The sequence below is a fragment of the Acipenser ruthenus genome, chromosome 21, assembly GCF_902713425.1.
Source record: "Acipenser ruthenus chromosome 21, fAciRut3.2 maternal haplotype, whole genome shotgun sequence".
Taxonomy (NCBI): domain Eukaryota; kingdom Metazoa; phylum Chordata; class Actinopteri; order Acipenseriformes; family Acipenseridae; genus Acipenser; species Acipenser ruthenus.
The window spans coordinates 17,311,597-17,323,622 of record NC_081209.1 but is presented as its reverse complement, the minus strand read 5'-3'; the positions used below and the strand labels follow the sequence as shown (position 1 = coordinate 17,323,622).

The following is a 12,026-nucleotide window of genomic DNA, read 5'->3' as shown; positions in this document are numbered from 1 at the left end:
ATTTGAAAGCATGTTTTACAGTGCAGTTATAACCTGTATATTATTAATTTACTGCACTTACTGTGATGATGACTGCCAAGACCAGTACTGCAGTTTTTTGGGTTAGGATTTAGCGTTGCTAAAAAGCTGAATGTCTGACCCTGACAAGGGAGTCTCTTGTCAAACACCAGTGAAGTACCTTTACAACACAACCTATCAAAAAACACCTGTGAAGACCCCTTACATTATAATGAAAAAAATATAACAACAAACATTGATTTATATATTACATAGTTTATTTGCTATAAAATTCAAATGATCATAGATTTACATACACAAATATGGTACATTAGTTTTTGTTCAAAAATATTTAATGTATTAACACTGTCTTCTAAACAATTATATAATACCTTTTCATACACAAAATCCCAACAGGGAAGACAGACAGCATGACTACAGAGCACACTCTGGAAGTGTGAAGAGCAAAAGAAACAGGCTTTCTACACAACCACTACGGGAACCATTCCAAACTGCTTAAAATGGATACACATTCATTTTCCATGCAATCTTCTTTCTATTACACCCTTACAGGTTTGAAATGTGTGTTTTGGTTGTATTTGGCCTAGCCTCAGATAACTCTTCCAGGGGATCATTAGTACACTGTGTTCATACACAGAACTGCTCTCCACTGTTCTGTGCTGTGGCTTTTATTATTACACTTTCTTTCTCTTTTGTTGCTATACCCGTTAAGCCATTCAGACCAAAATGTGTTTGTTTTTCAAAGGTAAAATAAAAACTAGGTTAAAAAATATATATTTTAATCTGATATAGGTCACAAAGAGAGTGTAGATTCCACCGATTCAAGCATGATATATATATATATATATATATATATATAAATTACAAACAAATAATTACTGTGTATATTATTGTAAAAAATTAGAAATTCAGTTGCCTTCATTTTGGTTCCTGTTCCCCTCTTTGATACTGCATACACATTCATTGCCCTGCAATATGAAACAAAAGGTCAATTCTACACTTAAACGAACCCCACAGCAGTGAGCTTTATACCGCTAGCCTAACATTTCTTATGGTGTGTAGTCTGAATGCAGCCTTCACTTTATCAGAAAAATAAATATATTGGACCCGATTTTCAAAAGGAAATGGCAAAATCCGCAGAATTTTTCCACCTGTTAATTCATTAAAAATATCCATCTGTTTTCAAATGTGATCCTCCGTTTTCTCTGCCGGCGGATCACATTTCATGCAGAATTTTCTGAGGTTCTAAATGAATGAGGAATGAGCATTTAAGCGTTTTTATCTGCCAAAATAATACTTCCGGTTCAGTTGTGTTAGCAAATGATATAGCAAACACAATCGCCTTGAGGAACGTTCATTCACATTTTTAGAAAGCCGAAATCTTATTCTGCTTGTGCAGACAATTACCCAAACCGACCTGAGTAAGAACAAATACCAGAACAAGATCTGACCACCCCTTCGTGTCAAAGTGAGACTTGTTTGAATTATTTTCCAGGGTAGCTAATGTGTCAAACTATACTTTGGAAATAAAAATTTTAAAAGTAATAAATAAATAAATGAATAAACACATTGCAGACACATGCTTTTAAATAAAATCATCAAACCATTTGATTCGATATATTTACATATTTCAGAAGTACTAATGTAATGTTTAATTGTTAAGTCAATATTGCAACAAGCATAATATCAAAACATTCCACAATCATAAATATGCACTATGACAGCAAGTAGGGCATATTCATCGAAATACTGCATTGTCAAACTGAAGACGGTCCCTGAAGAGAAATAAAAGCTAACTTACCATATTGCATTTATTGTATGCATCCACGACTTGAAACTCTCAATTATCAATCCTACTTTAAACTAAAAACAACTGCTTACAATCAATTCCACTCAAATACCATGTTTGTGTTAGGTGGATAGTTTGGTAATTTTATTTAAAAGCTTATGTCTGCAACGTATTTATTACCACATTAACAGGATACTGAAGTTGGCTTCTTATTCAGCCATCTTCTTATTCGCAACCCAGCTTCTTATTTGCATTCCAGCTTCTTATTTGCATTCTAGCTTCTTCTTCACATTCCAGCTTCTTCTTCACATTCCAGCTTCTTATTCACATTCCAGTTTCTTATTCGAATTCCAGCTTCTTATTTGCATTCCAGCTTCTTATTTGCATTCCAGCTTCTTATTCGCATCCCAGCTTCTTATTTTAGGGGAGAAATCGCCTCGAGCTGCTCATTTCAAAGTTAATACAATCTCAGGGGGAACTTCTCTACGTCAGCCATATGTATTTATCAGAAACGGAATTTGGCACAAAAACAGTGTGCAAACATGGCACACATAGCATTGACATCGGGTTTAGTGAAACATTTCAAAGTAGGGATCCAGAAGTGGAAACCCTGTGCGTGATGCATATGTAATCTTCCCTGTCTAACATGGAATTTGCTTTCCTTTGTTATCTTGTCTAATAACCCATTGTTAAGTTTCGTGCTTTCCCCATTTAATATAGCACACACAGACCTGAAAAGGATAAAGTACCAAATTCTGTTTTGGGCTGGGATAAATACATATGGCTGACGTACCCCGTGTTTGTATTAACATTGAAATGAGCATACCCCAGTATTCAATTTCAGTTAAATTTGTGAATATTAGCGAATAAGAAGCTGGGATTCGAATAAGAAGCTGGCCAAATAATAAAGCCAACTTCAGCATCGTCACATTTACTTTTTATTTTATTTCTTTTTTTAGTTTGTAATTTTGCAAAGTGACCTATAGTTTGACACATTTAGAGCTACCCCGGAGAATACTTCAAATTAGTATTATTATAATTCATCTCACTTGGGATGGTCGGATCTTCTTCAGATCGGCTTGAGGTAAAGGGGGTCCCTGAGCGGAGGATGAGTCACACAGCTTCTTATGAATAAACGTATTCATTGTCTTATTGTGCTAGGTTTTTTTGAGAATCAATGTGAATAGGATTTGTCTTACCCAAAAGAGTGAGCAGTTTAAAAGTCATAATAATCTGGTGACCTCAGAGAGAAAGCTTGTGCTAGCTTCTTGAACAGCCCTGTCTTCAAGGCCTGAAAACAAGAGGAACAGGAGCAGAATTACACTGGGAAACAACTTTCAGCACAGTTCTATTGAGGCTATAGATATACATGAACTCTGGGAGCAAAGATACTAAAGGAAACTTAGATTGTGATTTATAGTTGAGGAAGAACTGTGAACGGTTGTGTGGATTGGTTTAGTATCCCTCAGCAGAACACGTTCTGTAGGGTGTAGTTACAGAGTCACCTCCATCACATGATAGCTTAGGAGCGGAATTCATTAAAGACACACAAACTCTATCATTTTGTCATTTTGCACAGTACTTGTATTCCATTAAACACTTATACAAGTTTATATGAGCAGCTTTCTATGCATCTTATGATTGAAGTGTGTCTTATCTAACACACTCTAATATTCTCTCTTGTGAATGTATTAAATACATGAAGGGAGTACTTATTCCAACAGTCATATTATTTAGTGTTATCAATAACAAGGAATGACAGATTCTCAATATGTTAAAAAGGTTTTGGTAATGTGTTGCATTTCATGCCATTGGAACAGCTTATTCTTTGAGCTTAGGGTTATCATAGCAATCTAATATGGTTAGTTCGGCCTCGTTAGGTTGCAATCCGTCTTCTATTTATATTCCTGAAGCCATGTTTGCGTCTCTGAAGATCTAACTGTTTACTTTTACTTACCACAATAATGAGTATTGGGATAATGAGGATGGCCAGGCCACACAGTACAATGATGGCAACAGCAAACCCAGGGAAGGGTCTGGGAGTGGATGGCACTGAAGAAAAAAAGGAAAAAACAGTCAATTTGAAACAAATATACATGCATGTCTCGCATCTTGGATTTGGATATATAATAATACATATATCCACCCCCCCACACAGTATGAGGAATATACCTGGCTTCCAGTCTGCAAAGTTCTGCAGACGTACAGTACAGCACATTGGCCATCTTCACAGTTTAAAGTGGTTGTAGCTAACAAAATAATTTGATGTTTTTCACTTCTGTTTGCTAAGTAAGTCTGAAATGTACTGTTTTAAAGGTCACACGTGGTAAAGCAAACATTTATTTTAAGAAATTATATCTACTAGATTAAAGAAATATATTTTTGCATGTGTAGTTTTGTAGTTTTTTTGGTTTTGTAGTTTTTTCGGAGATGTAAATTATGCCCTCCCCTTCTTCTACATCTTCTTTCCTGTCATTAACCAATCAGTTTCTTCTCTGAATAACTGACATGCTTTACAGCCAGTTACATGCTTTTACCCAGAAGACACTGCTGAGGTGAAATGACAATGAAGTGAAATATGTAATTGACCCCTGATAAAAAGGCATGTAAACTGAGAACCTAAAAAAATGTAAGCATTTCTAATTAATAGAAAGTTACAAAATAATCCTGACATATAGAATATGATTATTTTCATAAGGCCTAATTTAAGTGAATCCTAAGCAGGGTCTTATTAGAGCATGCATGTAGAAGTCTTTTTGGAAATGAGTTTGCACACCCTGTATAGATATTTCTGAATGAACACAGTATAGTACCTGGCAGGTTAATTGAAGTGGGGTCTATTTTCAAGCCTTCTGTTTCCAGAGAGGGGATCCCATTAAGTAGGATCTGAGACACCCTGCTTGGTGAGGTGGATCCTGGGGAGAAGGTCACCTCTGTACTGGCAACAACCGAGCCTTTCCTGTGGAGAGAGGGGGCATCATGAATATCACACACTATCATACCTCCTGGACTTATAGCAAAAATATATCAGACAAAACCATATGGAGGAGTGTATACTGATCTGGATTAGAATCCGTCAGTACACATGACTTCTAGTTGGAGATCATTTGCACAGAGATCAAGGATGATCTGCCCACTTATATATACATACTGAGTATTGAAGAGGAAAAGGGCATGGAAAGAGCTAAAAGTACTATACACTAAAAAAAATACTTACGTGAGTTTCATTACATAGACTTCTGAAAATCCTTTCTCATTTCCAAAAAGCTTCTTCATCTGTGAGAGATTGAAGAACACACTTGTGGTTAAAACTGTGTTCACAACTCTTTTATTAGGGTATTGTTATTGTCACTGTACAGTAACCCCACTTAAGCAGTGCAATCCTGAATCTCCCACAGAGTCCAGTTACTCACCGAGGTTGTGACTTGTGTGCTGAGCTCTTTAAACTGTGTGGAGCCTCTGTTAGATAGGCCATCAGAGAAGTCTTTGTTCAGTATTCTCAAACTAAACGGGACCATATCAAATTGTGCTTGATTTTCTGTTGGATCCAAAGAAAATACAATTAGCAAATGCTTGAAAAAAAAAAAACACAGAACACCAAGATAAGATAGTGTATATTTGGTTTGATGCATTATTGTTGATGTTGCTGTTGGATGTTGATGCTCTGTAGTCTTGTACAACCAGTAGATCCCAATTATATTCCAGTCTGAAAGCAAAAAGACTTAGTGGCCATGGACTCCATGGTGTTGACTGTAGATGTAAGCCTCCTGTCCCTGTTAACATACCATTGACTTTCAGGGTGCCTCTCACATAGCGTACAGGACTTGTGCTTGCAAGGATACCATCAATTATCTTGCTTGGGTTCACAATTATGGGTGTGCTGAATTGATATACCACCTTGGTCTGGATCCAATTATCAGAGTTGCTGTGAAAAAAATATATAATTTATATTTCTGTACATAGAATGTAGAATTCATAATGCCTCAGTAGAACCTTTGTGTATTTCAGGGGGCTGGAGCTGGGGCTCCTCCCTCATGTCATCCTGCTAAATTACCCGTCAGTCACTCTGAAATTACCTGTCAGTCACCTTATTTAAACTCTAGCCAACTCCCTAATTTTTGTCTTGCTTTTCAGTGTCCTCCTTCCTCCGCTTTGCAGCGTCTCCTCTGCAACGGTCCCCTCTGGAGGCAAGTGAAGCTCACTACCCAACCTTAGAGGCCGATAACATTGTCTCATCCTCCGAGAGGAAGGTTCCCGCTGGTCAGAGGGGACCCCCGACCAAAACTTTTCTAACTACATTTCATTTTCCATTTCTCTTTATTCTAGTAGTCCCTTTACACAGGCCTGGCTTCTGCCTCTTCAATTATTTGAAATCATTATTTTCTACACAGATTACCAGTCTTGTTTCTGTTCAGTACTGACCTCAGAATAAATTCATTAGACAAGTAACACTTTAGTTTAAGATCGGTTAAATAATTGATGATGCCTTTATACGTGTGTGTTTAAAAGATGTTATTATTAAAAGCAGGCGATCACAATATACTGTTATAAGAACATTTACTAAATCTTACTTTATAACATGATATGAAGCTTTACAATAGTACTGTCATTGAAATATTCTGATAATAAACTGTAAACTGTTAATAGTCAAAACCTTTAATTACACATTTACAGATGTGTATAGTTTGAGAAATAAATTGTTAAAATAAAATTTAGAATAAAATACTTCTTACAAAGTGTTTTTTTTTACATAGTTTTTACATTTATATTTATAGTAATGTTTGCTGGTAAGAAAAAGCCAACACATGTATTCATTTGAGAGCAAGGACACTAGAGCATTACTGGAATGAGTCTGTTTTATAAAATATCTGACTTGAAATACCTAACCCTACTTTCAGTCCCCAAGGCCATATTAAGCACAGTTGGGTGTGCATCATTTCTGATTTTATAAGCAGCATATCGATATTAAACAGAACATACTGTAGCTTTTTGATTAGTCACTTACCTAAAGTTTGCAAAGGCTGAATTCACCATTGTTTGACCATAATATGTTTCAAGGATAGATTTCAACTGAAAAAATAGTAAAAAATAAAATAAATAAAAAAATAGTCATTTCTATATCAAAAATGAGCCAGAAAACACAAAAATGCATATTATTATTATTATTATTATTATTATTATTATTATTATTATTATTATTATTATTTTGTATTTTATTTGAGTAGTAATTGCAGTTACTTTAAAACGTATAAATGTGTTGACAAGACTTCTTTACCAATTTTCATGTAATTATAGTAGTTGTATTAGTTCTCACCCAATTATTGATTTTATCATTAAGTTGAATTGATTCTGCAGATATGCTACTGGACAGTCCTGGTGTAAATCCGTCTATAAGGAGGAATTCTATAACAATGCTAAGTGGAGGTAGTGTATTCACATCCGCAGCTGTAGACAAAAAAAGAAAGAATTAACCAAAGCAATGGGTGATGTAATCTGTGCCACATTGGTGTTGCTATAACTCATTGGTGAGCCATATTCTGCATGTTCACAAAGCTGCAAAGATGAGCAGGTTTTAGTACCATTAAGAGAGATTTTACCAAACACACTTTTATTGTGAATTCTACACTGATAAGATGTAACATGTAAAAGACATGAAAATGAATCTTTGCTGAAATAAATTCCACTTACTGTTCGATGTAATGCTTGTTTTGTCCAATACTAGGTCTCCCAGATTTCCTGATCCAGTCAATGCTGTGTAGAGAGTTCTGACAATGTCCGGATTGCTTGGGGTTGTGGAATTGGCTTTGAATTCCAAATCTACTTCTGGGATGACTGATCCCGGCCTGGAAAGGATCGAAAGATTGTAAGGGGTTTAGGAATAAAATATAATAAATAAATATTCGCTAATTCAAAAACAATATGGAAGTATAGTCTCATTTGTTATTCATTCTATTAACATACAAGGGTGAATTGCAGCGTACCCAATTTAGTCCAATCAACAGGGGGATTAAGTGAGTTTGATCCACTTGCTTGGATGAACGTTAGTACCATTGCTAATTCCAATTGCAGTGTACCAAAAAGTTGATGAGATCATTGGGATAATCAGATAGACTCTAACCCTAACCCTAACCCTAACCCTAACCCTATCCCTAACTCTAACTCTGACCATATCCCTAACCCAAGCAATTCATTATCTGAATACATTTTCATAGAGAATATCGAGAATAAAATATACAATCAAATGAAACTACTCAATTGGTTTCTTACTTCATATCTATAGACTCATCACCAAGGATCCTAGTTTTCCGCAGTAAAAAAAATGAAATTCTCAAATTAAAAAAAAAAAAAAAACTACGTTATTCCGCAATTAAAATAAAAGGCTAAAATTGAGTAAAGAGAAACACAAGGATCAAAAAGAAAAGTTCAAGTTTGAAAAAGAATATATATATATATATATATATATATATATATATATATATATATATATATATATATATATATATAGTTCAGGGAACCAGGGTTACGGTAAGTAACCTAATGTTCCCTTTCAATTCAAAGACGACCACCAACAACATTATGTATGTGAGACAAAGTCAGACAATGGCGTCTACGTGCTTCGGGTGTAAATGGAACGCATTAAGCCACGCTTGGAGCGGGCGCATGCGTAGTAGACCCAGCTCGGATGGTTCGCTTGCAGAGCAAGGCAACCACTTCTTTGCGTACCGAGACCTGAAGAGAGTTTGACATTAACGTGTGTGAGACTCCTCGGAGGGGGAGGTCCCAAATGGAACTGCAATGCATAACCGTTGTACAGTAGCGAGCACCCAGTTGTATGAGGTGCAAGCGCGCCAATATTGCAGCTGTTGTATAGTAAAGGGGGTCTGAGGTCACAGGCCCTCAGGGCTTCTGCTGGGGCTGTTGAGGCTGGGTCAGAGCTCTCTGAGGTGGCTGCCTAGAGGGCCTAGACAGAAGCTCAAGGACCTGTGCGCCTTCAAGTAAATAATGTCCCTCACTTGTTTTGAACGCTTCACCCTTCTCGTCTGGGGGGGAGGGGGAGCGGCTGCGAGGTGCATGCGCAGGAGCCTGACACAGGGAATCTCCTGCGAGGGGCTCTGCGAGAGCTAAAGGAGCGGAGATGGGGCCCCGAGTGCTGCTGACGACTCGGCCATGGGAGACTCGGCGTCTAACCCCATGGCCTTGTTCAGCCTACAGCGACGTATTTTGGGCTGATAAGCTGCACATAGGTCACAAAATGCCTCTCTGCCCATAGCTTCCTGGGCATGTTGGACTCACAAGCACTGCACGCAGAGCGAGTGCTTGTTCTGGAGTGGCAGGTTCACAACGCATAATGTGCAGGGGTGGAACCACTGGATGCTCGACATGGTGCTTATTATATATTGTGTGTGCACTGGAGCTATGCTTAATTTGTTTAAAGGCATACAGAAGTATGAGAAGTTTGATGAAAAAGACCCATTAAATAATAAAACTATACTTTATACTGAGTAGTGTGTTTACTTCTAGTTCTGCCTGAAGGCTTCAGGCTCCTACTTGTTGTCACGGTCAGGATATTTTCAGGATATTCCTCTTGATATAAAACTATTTTTTATTTCAATAAAATGATACATAGAAAATGTGTGTGACACAACCTAGTACACGACTGGTAATACTGGAGAACATGTTATATTGTAATAGTTCAATGATTGAACGGCAAGTAACCTGTTTGTTATATTCAAATTCAACATGAAGCAGCTCTTACCTGAATCTTCTAACCAATACTCTGACGAAACCAAAAGGATACAGCACTACGTAAACTTTATATAGCTGGAAAAGATCAGAAATTACATTTGCGAAATTACTTAATTCCGAAGTCTATATACTGTATCAGTACATACAAAGAGTACTGATGGAAATATGCAGATTTGTATGTTACTTTCCAGTTTGATGGGAACATATCAGCAGTTTTGACATGTATGCACTCTTTATGTGATATGGTATTGGTGTATGCATACGTTTTGTATGTTCTAGATTAACATTGATGCCAAGCAGATACATTTTTTATTAATACATTTTAAATTGTTAATCTATTTAATGTATTTTAAAAAGATGTACAGCTGATAAGACTTTGTGTTGTTTGAATGAAACACATAATATATTATGGTTTATAGAAACATTTAAGCTAAATTTCAAACAAATACTGGGATATAATTAACATTGCATATCACAAGACATAATGCCTGCAAGAGTGAAATAATAGATTTGATATATCGTATTAAAAAAAGAAAATCAAATACAGACTTACATCTCTGCTAACTTTATCACTTAAGTCTTTGAAATCCTGTGACTTCTCATCTCTCAGGGTTTCTTTGAAGTCCATTATCATTCTGAATGAAAGTGACATGAATGTAGGACCATTGGGATCAGAAGTAGTTCTAGTGGTTGTAGTTGGGGCTGCAGTGGTTGTGGTTGTAGTGGGGGCTGCAGTGGTTGTGGTAGTAGTAGGGGCTGCAGTGGTTGTGGTTGTACTGGGGGCTGCAGTGGTTGTGGTTGTAGTGGGGGCTGCAGTGGTTGAGGTTGTAGTGGGGGCTGCAGTGGTTGTTGATGTAGGTGGGGTTGCAGTGGTTGAGGTTGTAGTGGGGGCTGCAGTAGTTGTGTCTGTTGTTGTAGTAGGGGCTGCAGTGGTTGAGGTTGTAGTGGGGGCTGCAGTAGTTGTGGCTGTTGTTGTAGTAGGGGCTACAGTGGTTGTGGTTGTTGTGGGGACTGCAGTGGTTGTGGTTGTAGGGGATGCAGTGGTTGCAGTTGGGGTTACAGTTGTTGTGGGTGTAGTGGGGGCTGCAGTAGTGGTGGTTGTAGTTGGGGTTGCAGTGGTTGTGGTTTTAGTGGGGGCTGCAGTGGTTGTGGTTGCAATTAGGGCTGCAGTAGTTGTGGTTGTAGTTGGGACTGCAGTGGTTGTGATAGTAGTAGGGGCTGCAGTGGTTGTGGTTGAGGCTGCAGTGGTTGTGGTTGTAGTAGGGGCAGCAGTGGTTGTGGTTGTAGTGGGGGCTGCAGTGGTTGTGGTTGTAGTAGGGGCTGCAGTAGTTCTGGTTGTACTGGGGGCTGCAGTGGTTGTGGTTGTAGTGGGGGTTGCAGTGGTTGTGGTTGTACTGGGGGTGGCTGTGGTTGTGGTTGTAGTAGGGGCTGCTGTGGTTGTGGTTGTAGTGGGGACTGGGGTGGTTGTGGTTGTAGTAGGGGCTGCAGTGGTTGTGGATGTAATAGGGGATGCAGTGGTTGTGGTTTTAGTGGGGTTTGCAGTGGTTGTGGTTGTACTCGGGGTGGCTGTGGTTGTGGTTGTAGTAGGGGCTGCAGTGGTTGTGGTTGTAGTGGGGACTGAAGTGGTTGTGGTTGTAGTTGGGGCTGCAGTTGTTGTGGTTGAAAATAGGGCTGCAGTATTTGTGGTTGTAGTTGTGGTTACAGTGGTTGTGGTTGTACTCGGGGTGGCTGTGGTTGTGGTTGTAGTAGGGGCTGCTGTGGTTGTGGTTGTAGTACGGGCTGCAGTGTTTGTAGTAGTAGTAGGGGCTGCAGTGGTTGTGGTTATAGTGGGGGATGCAGTGGTTGTGGTTGTAGTTGGGGCTGAAGTAGTTGTGGTTGCAAATAGGGCTGCAGTAGTTGTGCTTGTAGTTGTGCCTGCAGTGGTTGTGATAGTAGTAGGGGCTGCAGTGGCTGTGTTTGTAGTGGAAGCTGCAGTGGTTGTAGTGGGAGCTGCAGTGGTTGTGGTTGTAGTAGGAGATGCATTGGTTATGGTTGTAGTAGGTGCTGCAGTGCTTGAGGATGTAGTTGGGGTTGCAGTGGTTGTGGTTGTAGTAGGGGCTGCAGTGGTTGTGGTTGTAATAGGGGATGCAGTAGTTGTGGTTGTAGTTGGGGCTGCAGTTGCTGTGGTTGTAGTGGGGGCTGCAGTATTTGCGGTTGTAGTTGTGGTTATAGTGGTTGTGGTTGTACTGGGGGTGGCTGTGTTTGTGTTTGTAGTAGGGGCTGCAGTGGTAGTAGTTGTAGTAGGGGCTGCAGTGGTTGTGGTAGTAGTAGGGGCTGCAGTGGTTATGGTTGTAGTGGGGGATGCAGTGGATGTGGTTGTAGTTGGGGCTGCAGTAGTTGTGGTAGTAATAGGGGCTGCAGTGGTTGTGGTTGTAGTAGGGGCTGCAGTAGTTGTGGTTGCAATTAGGGCTGCAGTAGTGGTGGTTGTGGTTGG

General features: G+C 38.9%; 1 protein-coding gene across 1 annotated transcript; it reads right to left on the bottom strand.

Moving 5' to 3' along the window:
• Positions 1–265: 265 nt before the first annotated feature.
• Positions 266–11,057, bottom strand: LOC117428061 (uncharacterized). The gene is made up of 12 exons (XM_034046609.3): positions 10,107–11,057; positions 9,564–9,628; positions 7,496–7,650; positions 7,122–7,252; positions 6,813–6,877; positions 5,593–5,732; positions 5,221–5,345; positions 5,025–5,083; positions 4,621–4,766; positions 3,765–3,859; positions 3,007–3,098; positions 266–986 (listed from the first exon to the last, which is right to left on the bottom strand). Exons 1-11 carry the CDS (start codon positions 10,203–10,205, stop codon positions 3,024–3,026), a joined length of 1,155 nt encoding a protein of 384 aa, XP_033902500.2. The 5' UTR covers positions 10,206–11,057; the 3' UTR covers positions 266–986; positions 3,007–3,023.
• Between the last annotated feature and the right edge of the window lie 969 nt (positions 11,058–12,026).